This window comes from Orcinus orca, chromosome 1 (assembly GCF_937001465.1).
Source record: "Orcinus orca chromosome 1, mOrcOrc1.1, whole genome shotgun sequence".
Classification (NCBI taxonomy): Eukaryota; Metazoa; Chordata; class Mammalia; order Artiodactyla; family Delphinidae; genus Orcinus; species Orcinus orca.
The window spans coordinates 147966280-147988697 of NC_064559.1; the positions used below are offsets into that span (position 1 = coordinate 147966280).

General features: G+C 37.9%; 1 protein-coding gene across 5 annotated transcripts in view; it reads left to right on the forward strand.

Annotated features, from left to right (window-relative positions):
• The window catches only part of ERICH3 (glutamate rich 3), a 112019-nt gene that overhangs the window by 60835 nt on the left and 28766 nt on the right, over positions 1-22418 (forward strand). For all 5 annotated transcript variants that reach the window (XM_049703139.1, XM_033405978.2, XM_049703135.1 and 2 more), the window contains 3 exons: positions 5623-5809; positions 11075-11376; positions 16343-16573. In XM_049703139.1, coding sequence (XP_049559096.1) covers positions 5623-5809; positions 11075-11376; positions 16343-16573 — 720 coding nt within the window. The remainder of the gene's footprint in view (positions 1-5622; positions 5810-11074; positions 11377-16342; positions 16574-22418) is intronic.

The following is a 22418-nucleotide window of genomic DNA, read 5'->3' on the forward strand; positions in this document are numbered from 1 at the left end:
GAGCCATGGCCGCTGAGCCTGCGTGTCCGGAGCCTGTGCTCCGCAACGGGAGAGGCCACAATAGTGAGAGGCCCGCGTACCGCAAAAAAAAAAAAAAAAAAAAAAGGGCCTTTACAGTTAGGCTTGGAGCAGTAAACACCTTCAAAATGTAGCATTCATTAATTTCTCTTGCTTTTGGATGAGAATAACAATACAATTAATTATTTGGGAACATGGCAAGTGCATCTTTTATTATCATAGTGATTCATGATATGTTGCAGTTTGATTTTAGACATCAGGCCACAGATCGATTGTTTATTATGTACACTTATGAAGTCATGGAATATTTCTGCTATTTGTAAAGAGTACAGTTCTTCACAGGCAGTTTTATTTATCATTCATCCTATCAAACAAGGCAGACGTTGGCCTCCAGGGTTCATGTGGATACGAAGAACAAAGTAACTTTTTTCTGGCTCTCTTATAATTCCTTTTCTGCCCCATTTTCTTGTATTTCCATAACCTGATCCTGTTGTACCTATTTGTGCATTCCTCACTACTTCTTCACAAACACAGCGGCTGCTTCACCAGCCCCTTGCCTCCTGCCTCCCCACCCCCCGCCCCGCCCCACATTGTTATCATCTTTTCCTGTGCTCTTTCCTTTGTCTGCAATAGGACAAAGGATTTTAAATTCAAAATCGTATTTTAAGTTCAAACCGTATCCATCTTTTAAGATTCAGATTAAGACTGTGAAGCTTTCCCAACTGACTTTTATTCCATTTTATCCCTCTCTTTTGATGACAATGGCTCTTAATACCTAAAACCAAAGCATTTCATTGTACCTTGACTTACATTAACTGTTTTTTTCTTTTTTCTATTACTCTTTATCATATATTGACTTTTTTAGTTGTTAAAAATAGGTGTAACTTACAATCCATAAAATTCTTCCACTGTAAGTGTACAACTCACTGATTTTTAGGAATTTTATAAGGTTGTACAGCCATTATCACAGTTTTAGAACATCTCCATCACTTCAAAAAGTTCCTTTGTGCTCACTCTTTGGCATAATCTTCACTCTCATAGCCAGCCCTAGGACACCATTGACCTGCTTTCAGGCTCTACAGATTTGCCTTCTATGGGCATTTCTTGTCAATGAAATCGTACAATAGGTAGTATTTTGTGTCTTGCTTCTTTCACTTTGCATAGTGATTTTAAGAATCATCCATTTGTAGCATCTGTCAGTAGTTGCTCTCTTATAGCTGAGAATACATTCTGTTACATGGATATACCACATTTTATTCATCTACTCCAGTTGATGGATATTTGTATTGTTTCCAGTTTGGGACTATTATAAGTCATGCTGTAATGAATATACAAAGACAAATTTTTTTTGTATGTAGACATCAGTTGTCATTTCTCTTGAGCAGCTTCCTAGGAGTGGGTGTGATGGCTTTTGCTTCCTGAGTATGGGTCATACCCTTTTCAGTTTCTTTGTGTCTTTTGATCTTTTTGTTGAAAACAGGACAATTTAGATCATCTATTAGAGCAACTGTGGATTCCGAATTCCCACTTTCCCTCTGGAAGGTTATTCTTGGGTTTTTTATTTGTTTGTTTGTTTAGTAGCTTATCTAGAGCAAAGCTGTGAAATTCATGTCCCCTCTCCTTCGTATACAGCCACTGGTGTCTCTGCTCAGATTTTTTTTTGTTCTGTTTTTACTTTTTAGGCTAACCTCTTAGGGCTGTCTCTGTGTTTTCATAGTTTAGTGAACATTCAGTGATTTGTCAGAGGTCATGTTCAAGCACTTTGAGCCAATATAGCCTCCATCTTCTGCCAGTGAATCACTGTGTAGGTTTATTAGTTTCCTGGGACTGACATAACAAATGTCCCCAAATTTGATGGCTTAAAACAACAGAAATTTATCATCTTACGTTCTGGAGGCCAGAAGTCTAAAATTAAGGTCTTAGCAGGGCCATGCTCCCTCTGAAAGCGGAAGGGGAAAATCTTTCCTTGCCTCTTCCAACTTCTGGTGATTCCCCGCAATGCTTGGTGTTTCATGGCATGTAGCTCCAACACTTCAACCTGTGCTTATCCTCCCATGTTATTCTTCTCTGTGTATCTGTGTGCGTATCCTCTCCTCTTCCTATAAGGATATCAGTTATTGGATTTAGGACAAAACAAATTCTGGATAATCTCATCTTGATCCTTCCCTGATTATATCTACAAAGACCCTATTTCAAAATAAGGTCACAATCTGAAGTTCTGGGTGGTCATGAATTTTTGGAGGGCAATATTCAACACACTGTAGTGGGTTCAGGAGTACATTCAAAGTTCAGGCAGTTTTCAAGTCTGTTCCAACTTTTATTTTCCACCAGGATCTAATGTTTCCTTTGTACACAGGTGCAAGCTTGCAATAGGACAGGGTTGTGTGAATAAGTTGGGCCAACTCCAATCCATGCTGCTTCCAGTTAGCTGGAGATGTGCAGAAAGCTTATTGAATGTGTCTATGACTGCCTTATTGCCTGTATCTCCCTGTTAAATTTCTGGCTAGTCCATTGACCTGTTGCTTGCCCTAATTAGAACTACAGTCTCAGCAGAACCTCTGACCTTCCCTGTCAGTTTGCTCTGAGATTGCTGCTTATTACTAGTAATGCCACTGACCAAGGTTTTTTTGTCTTCTGCTCCAAATCAAGTCGGCCTCTACTGACAGTGAAGCTGCTGGTTACCTATGGCCTGCCCTTCCCTTCTAGAACTGCAGTGGCAGGAGAGGGCAATGGGAGTAGCCCTAGGCAAGAATGCCACAGATTCCCACTGTTCATACCAAAAGTTCAGTACTTTTTCATGAAAAACTGCTGCTCAGTGTGTTCTAAGTCTTTGGTCCATTTTCAGAGACAAAATTTTAAGGGAAGAGGATTTGGTGACCTTACTCTAGAAGTCTGGTACACTGCTTTTTGTCTCTTCTGCTAAATTATAACTTCTTGAGGGAGGAGAACACGTTTGATATTTCTTCAGTATTTTTATGTCTCTTTAGTGCCTAAAACAGTGCTACCACTGTCAGTCAACAACGAATAACTACATTTTACAAATATTATAGGATGCTTTCTAATAGTGCCCATTATAATATTTAAGACTGCTCTGTGAAGTGGGTAAACTGAGTCACCCCCTCCACTCCACTTCCTCATGCACTCCCCCTGCCACCCTCATTTTATAGATGAGAATTCTGAAATGCAGCAAAGTTAAATGTCTCATCAAGGCACACTCAACTAATAAGTGAAGAACTGGAACATGGACCAAAATCTTCTAATTTCTGGTCTATAATCTTTCCACTACTCCATGCAGAAACCATGAAGTCAGGGTTGGGAAGTGTCACTAAATTTTAAAATATAAAATGACAAAATAAGTAACAAGGGACCAAAGGTAGAGGGTGTCAATTTCTGTTCAATACGTTTGAAAAACAATGGAAGAAATGAAATAATATATGGATGTGCTCTCCAACCATGTGGGTACAAAATAGAAGGGCAGTCGTGTCCAAGAGCTGATCTCCTGTGCCCATTCTCAGCATTTCCTTGAGTCTACTCTCTTCCTGGGCTGGGTCCTTAGGGAGTTAAGGGGTGTGATGCTGCAGCAGAATGGATCATATTACATGAATGTCTCATTCAAGTTTCTGTAATAAGAGGAGTCAAACTAGCTTTCTAGTTAGCACTTAAAAAGTCCATATATAGGGACTTCCCTGGTGGTGCAGTGGTTGAGAGTCTGCCTGCCGATGCAGGGGATGCGGGTTCGTGCCCTGGTCCGGGAGGATCCCACATGCCGCGGAGAGGCTAGGCCCGTGAGCCATGGCCACTGAGCCTGCGCGTCCGGAACCTGTGCTCCGCAACGGGAGAGGCCACAGCAGTGAGAGGCCCGCGTACCGCAAAAAAAAAAAAAAAAAAAAAAGTCCATATATAAAGACAAGTGGATTTTAATATCTATTGTACCTTAGTTTCTCCAGAAACTAACTTGCCAATGTTCTCTTTCTTATTTTGTTTAATTTCACATCACAAATACTAAGGTATAAATGATGGAATTACCTTTTCAATAAGTCTATTCTTTAGTATAAGTTGCATCTGATTTAGATTTTTTAGGGGCATAGTATGGTATATACAAAGTATTTCTAGTTGACTATGAAAGAATGAGTTAAAATAATGATTCACTAATTATTTATTGGAGGCTTCCTGTGCCATTGTCCTGGGATCTGGGGAAATGAAATTTAAACTCTCATGGATTTCACAAACATGCAGGGCAGCAAACATCTAGATCAAGGTTCTCAAAGTGTGGTCCCTGGACCAGCAGCATAAAGCATCACCTGGCAACTTGATAAAAATGCAAATTCTTGTGCCCTGTAGCATCAGAAACTCTGGGGTGAGCCCCAGAAATCTATGTTTTCATAAGCTTTTCAGGTGATTCTGATGCACACTAAAACTTGAGAACCACTGGTGTAGCCATATTTTAATAATAAGTGTAACAATAGGAAATATTGCAAAAGAGAGGCAAAAGTTATCAAGCCTATTATTGGTAGAAGTGGAAGAGTCCAGGGAGGCTTATTGTAGGAAGTAACATTAGAAGTGTCATGAGAAGCAGGTTTCTGAGTCACTCTGTAACATAGAGTTTCTCAGAATTGGGTTTTGGGATGTATAGGGTGAGACTTCTTCAAAAAGCATTATAGAGACTTGAAATGATTAAAAATTTTTAATTGCAAGCAGTGGTTCTTTTGTTTTTTGCTGTACGCGGGCCTCTCACTGCTGTGGCCTCTCCCGTTGTGGAGCATGGGCTCTGGACTCACAGGCTCAGCAGCCATGGCTCATGGTCCCAGCCGCTCCGTGGCATGTGGGATCTTCCCGGAACCGGGCATGAACCCGTGTCCCCTGCATCGACAGGCAGACTCTCAACCACTGCGCCACCAAGGAAATCCAAGCAGTGGTTCTTAATTTATTGGTGAGACTTTTGGGTGGGTTAGGGATCAAGAAGGGTCTCAAATCTAGGCAGAACTGAGAATGGATTGAAGATGGAATAATTCTGCCTCATCCATACATGTATCAGGATGTTTCAAGTCACAACTAAAGACAAAAATTTATTTAAAAGCATTACTGAGTAAAAAAATAGTCATATAAAAGCATTACTGAACTCACAGCAGCCTTTTGTTATGTACTTTATTGCTAGATAACATAGCAAGATAGAGGCGTGGAATCTAGAGAGATGTTTGGATTCAAACATTAACTCTCCCACTTATTGTATGATTTTGGCTGAATTACTGAGCTCTAAACCTAAATTTCTGCATTATGGAAACTAATGATAGTAATATTTCCACTTCATATGGTTGTTGAGAAATAACACACCCAAGGTAATTAGGCATAATGCCTGGCCATATTAAATGCTCATATAATTTTAGGTTTTATTATTTTATTACAAGTCAAAGAGTTTTATAATGCCTTGGAGTATTTATTATATATATAAGTAATAGAATGTGTTTTTGTGGTTAAAAAATTGTCCTCAAGTTAAAAAGGAGATCTAGAAAATAATATTGTACTTATATAACAGAAAAATGTGATTTAAAACATGTTAGTTCAAAGTCAGTTGCTTCACTAATGTATTTCCTTTTTAAATTCCAGAGACCTTTCAGTTTATTTCCAAAAGGCACTATGGTTTCCCCTTCAGTCTCACCTTTTTCCTGAACGGGATACAGGTGGACAGGTTAAGTTCCTGCTGTGAATATAAGCATCGAAAAGGTTCCAGACTTGGAGGCAAACGAGGCTACTTTGGGTTTGTGTGTGTCGAGAGATCATCTCCTTGCTACAAGTATGGAAACAAATGTCCTTTGGTAGAGGGCAAGTTTTGCTACATTTTTCTTTGTATGCTTTTACTGATGTATTTCTCAGCACAATTTGTTAAGAATCATATCAATGTAGATGAGCCTAAAATATCTAAGTTAAAGGTTGTTTATCACAATCCTGTGTGTTGTATTTAAAATTATAAGATATAAAGTAGATTTTCAGATTTATTATATAGTGGGCATAAAAGCTGGTGGTGTTTCAAATTCTGTTTCTTTTCTACCTCTTCCTTTCCTCATGATGCTTTAAGTTCTGTCTCTAAAGGGAAAGAGAGAGGCTTTCCCCCCCTCATTCCTCGTAGTAATTTATTTTGAGCTGAGCTCTGGAGCATGTGTCAAGCATCTGGCTTATATAATTGCATATTATAGGTTTTGCATAATAGAGGTGTGCCTGCATTATCGTGTAGCCCCATGATCACTCTCATGCCCCTAATTTCAATCTCGGACATAAAAAAATACATGATAAAAGGTCAGTTTTGACTATTATTCATCAGTTTTCATATTGGACATTCTGTTTGTAGTCAGGAGATCTTCTTGCAGGCTTTGCTTAATTTTTTCCTGAAAATACTCATGGAGAATTGACTCTGTGCCAAGCTAGAACATGGCAGTGAACCAACCAAAGAACCTGACCCATAGAGCGCCTTCTGACAGGGGAAGTGAAAATAATATACCAATAACCCCATGCCAATATACCAATAATACAACAACCAATTAATGTATATTAGATGGTAATATGTGTGATGAACACAAAGCAGGGTAAGGGAGATATAAGGAATGAGGGGGGACAAGTGTCAGAAGGCAGTATTATTTTATGTAGGATGGTCAGTAAAGGCCTCTCTGATGTCTTTTGAGCAGAAACCAGAAAAAAATGTCTCCTTTTTCAAATAGGTTTTCAGGTAGAGGAAAAGCATATACCAAGGGTGTGAGACAGGATTATGCTTGGTGTATGTAAACTAGTGTGATCAGAGCAAAAGTGAGAAAGGGACAGTGATAGAAGATGTCACTGTCAGAGAGACAGTGGAGTCAAGTCATGTAGAGTCCTATGGTCATTGCAAAGACTTTGACTTTTATTCTGAGAGGGATGGGAAGCCTCTCAGGTAGGTTTAGAGCAATGGCCTGTCATGATCTGATAGTAGCTCCTATGGGAAAAATAAAATAGGGAGGGTGTGGGGAAGGGTGGAAACTACTTTAATCCAGAGGAGAGAGAGTGGTAGGAAGAGTTACAAGTGATTAGGTTCTAGACATATTTTGAAGGTAGGGTTTACAGGATTTATTGATGGATTGGATTCAGGGCATGAGATAAAGAGCAGAGTCAGAGATGATTGAAAAGTTTTTAACCTGAACAACTGGAAAGATGCCCAGTTAACATGGGGAAGACTATGGAAGGTGCAGCTTTGGGAGTGGAAGGAGGGGATTTTGGTTTTGGACACCCTGGGTTGGAGACGTCTATGAGATATGCGAGTAGAAATGTTGAGTAGGTGGTTGGATCTGTGAATCTGGGGTCTGGTGAGAGGTCCAGGCTGGAGATATATAAATTTGAGAATTGTTTACATATGGATGGCATTTAGAGTCATAAGATGGGATGAGACTGCTTAAGAATGGAATGCAGTAAGAGAAGATGCCTGAGTAATAAGCTCTGGTCACTTTAGTTCAAAGGTGAGGAAGATAAAGAGGAACCAGGAAAAACCTAGGAAGGAAGGCCAGTGATTAGACAGAAAACCCAGAGAAAGCAATGTCCTGGAAATGAACAAAATGTTTCAAGAATAAGACATAATCAACTGGGTCGAAGGTGTGGTTAGGTGAAGCAAAATGAAAATTCGGGATTGAGCATGATTATTTGGTCATGTGTTGGTTATTGGTGATCTCGGCACAAGTTGCTATTGTGGAGTGGTAGGAATGCAGGCTTGTTTGGAGTGGGTTTAAGAAATAATTGGAGAAGAGCTAAAGCCAGAGATGATGGATAGCTCTTATTAAAGAGTTTTGCTCTAAAGGATGGAAACTGGGTGGCAGCCAGGAGGGAGGATGTAGGGGCCCAAGGGGGCTTATATTTTAAGATGGGAGATATTATAATATGGTTATAAGCTGATAGATAGGGTTGATACCCTAGGGGGAACAAAAACACATTGATCAGGCATGACATAGAGAGAGAAATTGCTGGGGCAAAGTGCTTGAGTAGACTAGAGGAGATGGGATATAGGGCTCAAATGAAGGTGTTAGCCTTAGATGAGAGGAAGCATTCTTCTGTAGTAACAGGAAGAAAGATGGCATATAGGGCAGAGAGAGATGCAAGTTGGTGGCTGTGTTGGGATCAACTGGAAGTTCTCTGCTGATTATTTCTATTTTCCAGTCAAAGAGTGATTGGAGCCTTAACTTCAGCTGATTATGAAGCTAAGAAAAAAATGAAAACCAGTGTCATATGAGAACTGTGCATTTTAGTTGAGGGTAATAGAACTTACTCTTAAACATCACAACCATTTTGTTATTATTATTTGAAAACTTCAAAGAAAGAAGCTAGAGAGAACCAAGTGAAATCATATAAAGAATTGTACAGAAGCTAGTTAAGTGTTGAAAGGAGAGTAGATGCCATCCATCAGATTTTGGCACTGATTATTAAACCTCGATAGAAAGTGTTTAGGACCAAACATTTTATAGCTTGGATTTATACAGCAGTTCCCAAAGAGTGCAATGTGTTCACACATGGATGATTGTATACAAACTCATTAGCTTTCCTGGGAGTTAAACAAATGACTTGCCCACAAATGACTTGTCCACATATATGGAGAACACATATTTGACTTGGAACAGAAAAGCAACCTCAGGTAGGTCCTAAATATACCTAGGCATTCCTGATACATTGCCCTAGACCATTCACTGTCCCACTTGCTAGATGACTCTTTCACACCTCTTCTCTCGCTTAAGGAGGAAGGATTTAGAAATTTTTGGAGTTACCTGTTTAAGGTCCTTAGAAAACAAGAAAAGCTTAGCAGTGTTCACTTCCAAAGTATGGTGGTTCCACACTTGTATCCATCCCTCAATCATGGGAACTCTTTGAAGAGTCATGGTAGTTACTTTCAGTTGCTAAAGTGAAACACAGGAAAAAGAATTGCGTAACCAAGAGAATGCAGATTGCTTTGAGCTTTAGTAATGAGAATCAACACCTCATATTATACTCAGAAGTCAAATAGGTAGTCAGTGAGGAGGAGAGCACAGATGTTATCCACTTTGTTTGCCTAATTCCCTTAAGCAGATGGGCAATAAAAAGTCTGTGCATGCAGTAGGGAGGCATCAAAGCCTCTACACAGTCACAACATAAACTAAAAGTAACAGCATATCAGAGGCTCCAAATCAATGTATTTGGTGTTGCCATTGATAAGGGAAGAATAGCTTGAACAGAAGGAATGCTAGTAATCATAGTCTCTGAAGATTCATGACACCTTTATTCCAAGGAAAGCAGTGTGCTACGTATATCATCATTATAGTCAAGAAATAATTTATCATGCTTAATATGGCTGAGGTAAGTATGTTCTGATTATCCCATTTTTCACAGCCTGATAGTTACTTTGAGTGCATATCCTTTTAGCTTTATTTTATGGGGAGATAGTGAAAGGATAAGTGATATAACTAAGTTCTCATATTTACTTGTTGGGAGAATGAATTAAGATCAATTCCTATGCTATTGCTAGTCTAGGGATGGCTGAAATTCAGTGATATCTTCAGTTTAAGAAATTGCCATTGGACTTGATTCACGTAGAGGCAATTTTCAGATTTTACGTATTGTTTCTATTCTTCCTGGACTGGAAAGTCTTGACTGCATTCTGACCCCACTCTAATTGACCCAGTTCCCCAATAGTTGTGTGACATGTAGAGAAGGGAATGTGTGAAGTTCTAGAGGAGGAGTGGGGAGACTGGTAGCTGCCAGACACCTCTTTCAGGTCAGGGATTGTCTCCAGGCCTTGGTGAAAACTTCTCCACATTCTGTTAGTCTTTGTGAGGAGACTGTGAGCACGCCCTGGTGGTAAGCCCAGCAGTGTAACATTTGTCTGTGTAACTAGTCATCTGAGAAGGCTATACCTGTAATCTAATCATATGGGTGTACTTCAGTGGGAGGTGATGGGAGTCCAACAGTCCTGAGCTGAAAGCCAGCTTTATCACTAACCGGCTGGGTGAACTTGGGCAAGTCATGGAATCCTTGAAGCCTCAGTTTCCTCATTTGTAAAGTGATAATGATAGTTCTTAAGTTATTGGTCTGTAGGGGAATATATCATATAAGACCATGTATATAAAGTACCCAGTAAAGAGGTTGGCACAGAAGGAGTGCTGGATGCTCTTATTGTTATCATAGTCATCATTTTTATTAATGTATGTATTATAGTTATTGGAATTCCTATTTTGATATTAACTTGAGAGATAGGATAAAAGCTATAGATGAATTTATTAATGTTACTTTTGTTATAACTGATTTTTTAAAATATTTTTTAATGTCTTAAAACATTCAGATCATTTGCTGGCTCACCAGATTTGACTTAGAATGACTTTATGACCTCTATAGATTATTGCCATTTTCCAAAACAAAAGCTTATTGCCAGGAAAAATCACCAAAAGATTGTGGTACAGGTTTCAAAAGGCCATTCTAAAAGCAATAATGACAGTTCTGTTAAAATGAGCATTCAGGCTCCTGAAGTGTTTATTTAAAGGGCACAAAAATATTTAACTGATTGTGTTTCTTAAAAATTCAATCATAATTATTTAGAGTCAATTTTGTATGTAAGTCTTTTTGTTGTTGTCTTGTTGGAATAATAAATTATCAAAGACCGAATGACATCTTTCTTCTGATAATTTTTATCTCAGCTTCCTTTTATTGATAAACCTGAATGTTCTTTTATCACATAATTCTAATATGAGGACTTAAATTACCTATCTATCTATCTCTGTTATAAGGCCAAATATATACTTTAAGGCGCAAAGTTTAGTTTGAGACTATAATTCATTGTTGTTAAGTTGCTTTCTTTTCTTGTGTAATTACTGTGGGTAAAACTATTAAGAATTGTTGTGTTTACAAGATTTTGGTATTAATAAGGAGAAAGTAGTTTATTTTAATTAACTCTGTGTACTATGATAAATATGTGTCTTGTAACATTTCTTACTGGAATAAGAGAAGTGATCTAAAGATCTTTGCAGTTCCATTGTGCTATATATAAAGGTTAATCAACACTTTATGTTAATATTTTTTCTAGGTGCATTATTGCAATGGGCCTTGACAAAAAAACAACTTCACCAAAACCTAGGAAAGAAAAGAGTATTGAGAGAAGAGAGGGATTGATGAAGGGTGACGGGAAACTGAGGAAGGATAGAGAGTACCTGATACCAAGAAGGAGAGAGATGAAGGGGAGCAAAACCTCAGCTTCAGCCATTTTTTCAGCTCAAGAACTACATACAGGGATCGGTGAAGTGAGAACTGCTGTCGAAGAAATGGAATGTAAAGAAAAGCCAGGACAAGAAGTCTGGGAAGATGACCAAGACAACATATTTAAATATGGTAATGAGTAACACTGGGTCCTTTTGCTGTTGCCTGGTGTGGTCGTTTTGTTTAAGACTTTACAATGTGATTATAAAAATTTGCAAAAATATCCATTAAATGTTGTTACTCAGTTTCGATCTTCAGGCAACTGTGTTGCAGGTGAGGAATCCCTGACCACCTTCTCAACCATTTTGCAAGGAGTTCTGTGTGGCCTGTCTTAGAGGAGGGCAGCCTAACTCCAGGGGGTTGGAGGTGCTTGGAGGGGAAGGCGGGAAAGGAGAGTTTGCGTCTGCGTGAGCCAGAGGCTCTGTTCACTTATGCAGGGAGAGACCATTTCACCAAACAGAATTTTGCCTGTTTTTTTCAGTATTTGATGTACTTGCTTTGGTGAAACTGATGCTTTGGCATCAGGTAGGAACAACCTATATGATTATATAGTGATAGAGTATTCTATAACTGAAAACATTTGATGTAGGCCTGGGGTCCTGGAGCTTGTCCGCATTTCTTGTTTTCTTGTTCTTCCCTTCCCTCCCCTCCTATCCCTTCCCCTCCCTTCCCCTCACTCTCCTCTCCTTCCTCTTCATCTTCTTCCTCTTCATCCTTCTCCTCTGCCTCTTTCTCCTCGTTTCTTTCCCCCCTCTAACTGCATACACATTTATATATATATATATATATCTCCTTACCTTATATATATACATACCCTCACCTTTTGATGTAGTAGATATTATTACTCTCTCCATTTTAAGAAAATGAGGCTCAGACATACAGAGAGAAAGTAGCAGAACTAAATTTCATACTGTAGGAACGGAAAAACTTTTCCCTCTACCCATCTTAGGTTCATTAACTGTATCCTTGTAAATGAAACTGACAAAAGAGATTAAAAAGGGAAGACAAGCAAAAGTTTATTAGCAGGTGCATCGTGCATATGTACGGGAGCACTCAGATGAGTAACTCAAAGGGGTGGTTAGAACTTGGGCTTATATGGTATCTTAATAAAAGAAAAATACATTTTTTCAAGAAGTGACAAAGCAAAGGAAAAGGACATTGAGCTTCCAGGGGCAACAAATTGTGGGAAGGCAAATATTATGTGGAAACTAATGGCAGATAAGGGCTAGTTCTAGTGAAGTGTGTTATGTTGATTCCTCTGGTGCCATCTCTGGGCTGCTAAGGATCAGAGTTGTCTCCTATGATTAACTTTTGTCCTTGCTGGGAGAGAGGGGAGGCGAGACACCTTGAAAAATGTATGTCCTGCTTTTAGGGAAATGGGGGGAGGGCAGAGAGCTTCTCTTCTATTTACTACTTCTCAATTGCCTTCAGCTCAAAATAAACCTTATGCCCAAGTGGCATAGTTTGGGGTGGCATACTCTGCTACCCTTTAATACTCAGGCTTGTCTAATTCCAAAGCCCAAACTTTCAAACACTGTACTTATAACCTCCTCTGCTGTACAAGCTATCCTTGATGTTACCTGGTTGTGGGTGATATGTCCAAAGAGTCAGAAAAGGGGAGCTGCCTGAGTGTCCCTCTTGCACCCAGGAGACAAAGCCTGGATTAGAGGAGCGCTAGCCATTGGCTGGGATGAGTGTGGAAGGGCTGGTATCAGGAAAGGGGCATCTCCTAGGTCTCTTCTTCCCACCTTCTCTAGTTGCCGCCCAACAGTTTCAGAAATCCAAGAAAATAATTACAGAGTTGTTACAGCATTGGACTTTATATCTGTTTATTACTGAAATAATGTGACTATCTAAAAAAGATTTCCCTCCTAACACTTTGACCCAGCTTACCTCTCTCCATGATCCTTTCTAGTCTTTATTCTTATCTTAAACTGAAAATTTTACAATATCTGTAGATAACAATAGCAACAGCAGAGCAATTAACAAATGGGATGTGTTTTCGTGTTTTAACTTTCACAACATACAGGTATGTTTATTTAGGCCATGTTCAATTTCTGTATTTTTTTTTCTTAAACCAACATGGCCTGTGCTATGAGTAGCATACTTTATGACTATTAAACAGCTTTTCCCAAGTTCTTCCTTCTGTGTTGGCTCCTTAATGGACTTTAAATGCCCATTTCCATTTAAGGAAAGAAGAAACAGTGGAGCAAGGCTTCAGCTCTCTGTAGAACAGCCGCTGATGGTCAGGGCAGCAAGAAGCCTGTGAGGAGGTCAGCGAGGGAGAGCTGCGGAGGGATTGATGTTGACCTCGCGTTGACTTGCTTCCTCATTAGTGGGGATGGTAAACAACAAGCTAATTACCTTCTCTGGAAGAAGAAAGATGAGATGGGGAAACAGAAGAAATTATGAAAAGGGATACAGAAAGCATGCCACTAGTTCATTCATATTGAAAACATGAGTAGATGAGACAAAGGAGGTGTGCTTTGAGCTGTGATGCTAATGCAGTGTTCCTGGTTAATAGAAGGCTAATATTTAAATGTGATGATAGAACAAAGCCAGGGCAGCCTTGAATTTCGTGTTTTGAGAGAAAACACTGAAGCTCCTGCCAAATAGGATTCAGGGATTGTTCTTGTGGTTCACTACATGATCCTTCAGTTTTATGGTCTGCTTCAATAATATAACTGTGATTGTGTCCTAATTGTGGACACTTGTACGACTCTGATTTTAACCAGGTGGCTCCATTAAAGTGTATTGCTGTCGATAAAGCACATATCGTGTGTGATTGCTCCTATTCTATGACCAACTCTCTCCACCCCCAATCAATCATGATTACTACTAATCTCTAACGTTTATTAGGAGCCTACTGTCCTTGGCAATATACTAAGCATATTTTAGGGATTATTGCTTTTAATAGTCCCCATAGCATTGTGAGGCAGGTACCACCCATATCATAGGTGAAGAAACTGAAGCTTAAAGATGTTGAGCAAATTGACAGGTCACACAGCTGTGCTTTAACTGGTACTTGGACACATGACAGCCTGACTCCAGAACCCTCATATTTCACCATGCTGTAATACTGTTGATGGACTTGCAGCAATTTACTCATGTACTGTCTGGCCCCTGCTTATCTTGTGACCAGCAGCAAATATCTCTTGTTTCTAATGTGTTTCTCTCTGTGTGTGAATTCTGTGGCTAACTTCAACCACTCCTAGGAAGTCTTCCACAATCTCCAAATGACTTTCCACCCTTGTTTGACTCTATTCCACTTATTTGACACTATTGCACATAATTAATCATGAGTCCTATATAAAAATCTACAGCAATTGAGCCCAATAGTGTTAAAACGAACATTACTGAGGGTCATGTATAAAAACTCTTCTAACATGAGTACAGTATTTCTTGTGTACCTACGTCTTATTTCCTCAACAAAAATTGGAGATTCCTTGATGGGCAGGGGTTGTGTTACTGTAATGTCTTTTATCTTGCAATTTTAGCCTCTTCCAAATAGAAGGGTCTCAATAAAGTCTTATTGATTGACAGCTGACTAAACCAAGTGAGAAGCTATCCCATTACTTGGCCTGAAATATTTGAATCAAAATATTTGTTTTTTTTAGTATGTCTTGTTTCCATCATGCAATATAAACTAATTTTTTCAACTTCTTGCTTATTTTATAATTTTGTTCTACTGATTCACATTTCTCTTTCTCCATATTAAATCTCTTTCATGAAAACTTTCTCGTGGTGAGTTCTCTTTGTTTGCCTTTTTTCATTACAGTTTCTGATCTCACTTTTCTTCTCACATCGCCCTCATCCCTTCTCTGCATTAACAGAGCTTTCTTCATATGCACAGGGCATGCATTTCTAAATTAAGTTTCCTTCATTGTGGCAGAGTGGACAGCTCTCAAGTAATTACCCGAAAGGCCCCCACTGCTGGAGAAGAAGCCAGACTATCTAATAACTAAAACACACAAAATAGGGAAAACTTTATTTTTCCTGTAATTTTTATTTTAAAAGATAATTGTTTATTTGCTTAATTGGTTCTGCATGAAATCCTTTTGCTCTCTATCCTTGGCATGTTGTCACTTCAAGATTTTTAGTTTTTGGCAGAAGAAAAAGGGGAACAATTAAATATGAAAGGTGAAAAATTATAACCACAAGGGACAGATGGCGTTTATCTGATGTGACAGTTTCCTTTTTCTGCTACAGATGTGTTACACTTCTGAAGAAATGAAGCAAATTTATGACTGTGACAGGAATATTCTATTTTATAAGAATTTTTATCCTTGGAACGTAATTATTTTATTGATTGTAGGGATGAATAATGCATATGATTTCAGTTCTGGCCCAGATACAGAATCCTTCATAATGCCTTTTCTTGATGTCCATTTGGTTCTCTCAAAGAATGTGCTATTCACAGTGTTACTTCTCAGGGCCTTTGGACTTGATTAATTGAATATTTTCCACTTCACTATTCATTAACTTGATATCCAAATCTTTTGAACATTCTTCCTATAAAATATGTCCTCACTGGGTCTCCAAATTAACTTTCATTATTATAATCCTGTTCTCTTCATTTTAAATTTATTTCTAATTTATTGTTTTCTATCAAGTTCTTCTCTTGTCCATTTTGGTTATTGTAGATGATGATGTCCATTTGTAAATGAGCTTTTTTTTGGTTTGTTTTTTTGCGGTACGCGGGTCTCTCACTGTTGTGGCCTCTCCCGTTGTGGAGCACAGGCTCCGGACGCGCAGGCTCAGCGGCCATGGCTCACGGGCCCAGCCGCTCCGCGGCATGTGGGATCTTCCCGGACCGGGGCACGAACCTGTGTCCCCTGCATCGGCAGGTGGACTCTCAACCACTGCGCCACCAGGGAAGCCCCTGGAGTTTCATTTCTTTACTGCTCTTGTATATGTAACTGATTGCAATCTTTGATCATTTGCTATTAGTTTTCCATGTTCACTAACTGTGTGAAAAAGAAGTGAAGAAAAGCCTAGAGAGGAGAGGATAATGGAATCAAAGTTCTCATTAAAATGAAATGGGTTAAGTATTAGGGATTCTATTTTCATTCTCATAGTGGAGCTTTTCTTTTCTCAGAATATGAAGAAGATTTCGAAGCAGATGAGGAGAAACAAGATGAGAAAGCTAATGAAGGACAGGCTGATGATCCAATGAATGGAATGCCAAAGTCACCCTCAGATGATGAAAAAGATCTTTCAGATGCTGAAAAGGAGAGTGAAACCTCGTGGAAGGCATCAGATGCTGATGACAGTGTGAAAGATGAGGTTGATGGATGCTCTGAGAGTGAATTGGAAGAGGATAAACATGGCAAGTTGATTAGCTTATCATTTGACATAGGCTGTTTAGCAAGTGTACTCACTACTTTTCTTTTCCTTATATTTAATGAGATAATCTTCTTTAAGAGACTGTTCAGAACCTGGTTCCCTAACCAAGGATGCTGATCAACCCCTCTCCAATAGATATCCAAATTATGGAGTCATTCTTCAATCCTTTCTCTTTCTTTAGTTTGCTGGGATTTTTCAGCAGGGTGTCACGTGAAGCTTGTAGTGACACATCTTCTATTTACGTAGAAAGTTACTACCCTTTTTTCATCTCAAACTATCTCCTCTTATACACACACACATATACACCATTTTTGTGGCTTTGGCAAAATGAAAAGTAGCTCCCATTCAATTAAGGGAAAAGTTGAAAATTCGTCCCTTATGTTCATGTTTTTTTCTTAACTTACCTGGAATGCAGATGCTGACATATTAGTTTATGGAAGGATTATTGCTCTTGGCAAAGCTTACCCCTTATAATCTTCAAACCTAAAACGACTCTGAATGTTCACAGGGAAAATACAGAGCTTTTCGGGTAGATAAAGAAACCCTCATTATCTGAGGCATATCTTAAATATTTAAGACCTTTTTAAACACCTTAAATTACCAAAATAATGTCCAAAGAAGGAAAACATTTCTGGCTTTGTCCCATGAAAGGGTTTGGCCAAGGCTATGTGGGTCTTAGTAAATAAAATATCTTCCCTGGTACATTCTGGGCATTTATCAGTGATAGTAATAACCCTGTCTTATATTTAAGTATGTGTATGTCTTTGTAGTTTGCTTTAGACTAGAGAATGAGGTAACATTATGATGACTTTTTGAATTGCTGTCAATTTTCCTCATTCTTTTCACCTCTCAAATTTTTTTCTGTATAAGATCTCAGAATTTTGAATTCAAGGAATACATAGGGATTATACAAAATAAGAGTAAATTAAGTAATAAAGTAATCACAAGAACAAATATTTAGTTTGTAGTTCTATTCTGTTCAAGAACGAATTCAAGCAAACCTATTCTAAAATTTCATGCAGACATATACAAGACAATAAAATAAAGAACAGAAATTATTTAGAGTAAGAAAGAAGATAATTTTACTAGGAACTGCACATGAGACCATGACTATGCTTGAACTAAAAATTTAATCCTGAACTTCCTGACAGAGTGAAGCACAATGTGAAAAATTAGAGTGATTTTAACTTGCAATATATTTGAAAACAAGTTTTGCTGCCATTGTATTATAGTTGAAAGAACTACTCTATATTAATGATCTAGCATTGAAAAATTTTTGTAAAGTCTTAAATTAGGCCTTTTCTTTAATTTCTCAATAGTTATATTTTATGTTTCTAGGCATGCCGAAGCATAGCTTTTTCCCCTCATTTTGAATATGAATATTGGATTTAAGTTTATATTCCTATATGACATAGAAAAAGTTTAAGAATTCTATGGAAAAGTGATGTCACCTAAATCAAATTTTAAAAAAACTATACAAGTGACTTGGACCTGGAAAAAGATTGAAAGTGTGTTTGCATATAAATATAACTGGTTCAGAACAAAGAAGGACTCAGTTTTTAATTTCTTCAATAATGGTGGTGAATTACAAAGTATTGATTTCACAAAGGGTCAGTACATTATTTCAATACATGGTAATCTGGGGATTATTTTTGTACTGCATAATCAACTTGCTTTCTTGCGATCAAATGGATTTTTTTCCAAGATAGAGTAATTTTTTCTGTTTAAGCAGACAAGGATGTAGGCAGTACTTGAATCTTACTTCAAGGGAAGGCTTTAATCATTTAGACCTGTAATTATTGAATAACTGATAGTGATGGGTCAACATTAACACTGAATACTACTTGCATTTAAATAACTGGAATCTTATGTTTAAAAAGGTATCCTATAGGTACTGTTCATTAAGACTATTTTGTGCTAAGTGCTGTGCTAAATATTTTACATGAATTATCTGATTTACTTCAAATAACCTTAAAAAAAAGCAGGTACTTTTAATCTCCATTTCACTAGTAAAGAAACGTGGAAATGATGAGACTGAGTAACTCACACAGCCAGAAACTGGTGGAGCCAAGACGCAAAATTCAGAGCCTGGATTTTGGAAAAAAACAATATAACATTTCTCCAAATCAGCCAATATCCACTTATCTAAAATTAAAGCAAGTCCCCCCAATAAAAGGATTTTGTTTCCTTAAGAATGTACATTTTAGAGGCATTTACCTTGAGCTCTTCATCTTATCCTATTTTTTAGCCTCTGTTTTTTGTTTTACTTTTAAACGGAGGAAATTAAAATGGACATTTTCTAATTTTACCCAAATTTACCTCTCTCCTTCCTGGATGGACTCCCCCAATCCACTTCCTGGCCTTTTGCTTGTTTCCAATTCATCCCCTTCCTCTTCCATGAGACTCTCCTACTTTGACAGCCTTCACTGAGCTCTTTATTTTATGAAACTCTATCATTCAGTAGTTGATTTTTCACTCATTGTTTCATGTGTGTTAAATTTTGCCCCTCAAGCTAATTTAATAACACACAAATTAATTATACTACAAAAGCTAGGACTGTATGTTGTCTTTGTTATTCCTCACAGAGGTAATTTCCTAAAGATATTTTGTGAATATTAAGCAGTTACTTGATTAACACCAAGAACACTAAAATACTTTTGTTAGTGCCACGATATCTAGTTACAATTATACTATATGATTATTACTGGAATTTTATTAAAAACATTGTATAGAGTTAGCTGCATTATGTAGATATAGAACATATAATATTTTAAATAGATGTGTAATGAAAGCTATCAGAACATATAAAATCTAGTCCACGATGTTGGGAGATTTAAGAGCCAAAAATTAAACTGGCTAACTATTTTATTTTGTTTTTTCAATAAGGATGTTATTAAATAATACTTTTAAAGAGCTCCTTTGCATCCTCAGTATTTACATTAAAACTCTGCCATTATTCTGAAGTAAAATTTCGTTGCTTACTACTGTTTCTTTCCTCCACCACCAGGCTCCTTTATTTTCCATCCCTTTATTTTGATAACCTGACCCTGTGTTATTCAAAAACATGCTTTGTAGCATGAGGAGTATCAGAATTAGATATTTCATCCAGCAAACAAGAAATGTGCATTAAAAATGATAATGACATGATAGATTCCTTGGAACAATCTATTGAAAAGCCAGAAAGCACTTCATCTTCAAAAGTGTAAGAGGCATATTGTGACCACTGAATCCTAGACACTGGTACATCCTTTTTATTGACATGATTAAGAATCTCGCTGTTAGTGTTTGGATGTGTTTCATTTGAACCTGCCTGCACCTGTTCCCAGAGGGCAAACAATTGCCCGGGCTGTCACTCTTGTGACAAGTCGGCCCCATTTAAACTGCCAGTGAGCAATTGCATCGGCCCGCCTTGATGAATACACTGTGCTGAGCAGCCTGCAAGTGATGGAGTGCCAGGGACTGCGTGCCCACTAAGAGAGGACCCTGCTTTAGGAATGATGTGTGAGACTTCCCATCGTTTAAAAAGAATGACAGATTCCTTTTCTCTGTGTTTGTGTTGGCAACCCCAGGAGCTAACTCACCAGTTGAAAATATATTGTCATAGATGAATGTTATAAAGTTGAGGGGAAAAGTGTCATGTTGCTGAGAATAGACTTTTAGGGACAGTTTGGATGATAGTACCTATGAGTAAGAGGTAAAGACTAAGTAGCTCCTTGTGAGAAAGAGAACGGGGGGAAGGGGAGAGAGAGAGAGAGAGAGAGAGAATCTGTTCTCAGAATACAAAGAAAAGAACATAAGAATTAAAGTGAAATTTTTTTCTAGTAAGAAAGATAGTATTTTACTTGTGCTATTTTTCAGTCTGTTGAATAAGTAGGCCTTAAAGACTTTGAAAATCTCAGAATCACAAAAATATTCTGTTTACTTGATTTACTGACTTCCAGTATCTCACTCTTCCTTTCTGGGCCTGACTATGGGCTTGAAGGGATGCATATGAGGGAAGCCTGCTCCTTCTGTGTTGAAATTGTACATGCTATGAGACCACGCTCTGTGGACTTCAGTGTCACTTGACTCCTCCTCGGACCAGAGAGGGTTAGGGGAAGATTGTAGGCAGCTTTTGGCTAGAATCTATGTCTGTGATGTTTTGCATGATTAGTCACATTTTAATTTTTCTTAATTGTAAGAATTCCTCAATTCATCTTCACTTTTGGATTGTTGAAGTAGGAAGTCATGGCTTTCAGGTGAATACTTAAATGCAGCATCATCTTTTAGTTCACATAAAATACTCTTCTATGAGGTATTTCTCTACAGTTTTGAATCTGCCCTGTACATAGAGATGGCACTACTGAGGCACTCAATAAAATCTTGTGAAATGCATGGCTGGTTGACTAGATTAATGGACAAATGTAAAAAGATTTAAGCAGCAAAATGTGATACATGATTTGATTATATTCTCGGTATTTTAAGTATTTAGAAAATCCAGTTAAAGGTAAATAAGGAGGAACTTTTAAGCTTTCTTCTTCTCCTCCTGCCTTTACTTTAGATATATATATATATATATATATACAAAGTAATGTATATATTTGTCTCATTGGTAAATTGATAATGAATTACCAGTATGAGGACATATGTTCTCCCTTACACCAAATAACTAGTTACTGTTCATGGATGGAATTCAGTGATTTCTGCTTCTACTGTCATTAAGCATACACTCATTTGATGATATTTATTGAGTACAAAGCACTTGTCTAATCAGGTATTATTGTACATGAAAATATTGACCAAACCACAGTATCTAATATAAATATGAACAGATTTTAGTGAACTCATGAGTATAATCTACAACTGTTAATATAAGGAATAGTAGGACATAAAAATTCATACGTCAAGACTAATTTGAAGAAAATAGGTGTGACACTTATGCAGATTTTTCTGTGAAAACTTGGACCAAGGAATTGGGAAAGAGACATAATTTGTGTTAGAACTCAGAGCAGTTTTGGGTCCACTGGGTTGAGATACATGGTGTGTTATTGGAGTGATCTAAATTTTTAACTGAATTTTCATATTTGAGTTTGTGAACTTAAATCGAGGTGTCTCTATGGGCTTCAAGCTAGTAAGCTAAAAACAAAGTAGTTAAAATCAGGACATTAGTGGAGGAAATAATGAATTTAAACTGTAGTAAAACAATGCATCATGCTAGTGGGTGAAGGAATGATTGAAAACTGAGGTCAGGACTTGTCACTGGTTCAAAACAAACTACGTAGCTATGGATCTCAATAAGAGTACAACAGCTTCTGAGAGAGCTACCCATGGTCACTGTTAAGAGAATGAACAAATACCTTAATAAATATGTGTAGTTGATTTATTGTACTCATGCCAAAGGAAGCAGTGTCTGTCTAAAGTGTGTAATCTCTATGGAAGCAGGGATCTGGCCTGCTTTTTACTCCATTGTGTCCTCAATACCAGAACATTGCCTGAAACATAGGATGTGCTCAATGTGCATTTAGTGAATGAATGAATCTCTGTAAGTGGCTAGGAAGATGGAGGACAACTCAGGACCTCAGTTACGGAGAGAGAGCAGAGTTCATCCTGAATTTACTGGACTGGTGCTGACTATGGATGTGTGTGTGTGTGGTTGGTACCTTTGGTCAGGTGTATATCAAATTGACTAGGCAGGCAGTGCAAACAGTGGAGATTACTGACACATATATAGTAGAATATGTAAAACTATTTTCCATTTGTCATCCTGGAGTGGTAACAGTGGAAATCTAGCTAAGAGAAGCAATAGTGGGTTCATGACAGTGGGTGCCCTCTGTTTGAAGGCCTTTTGG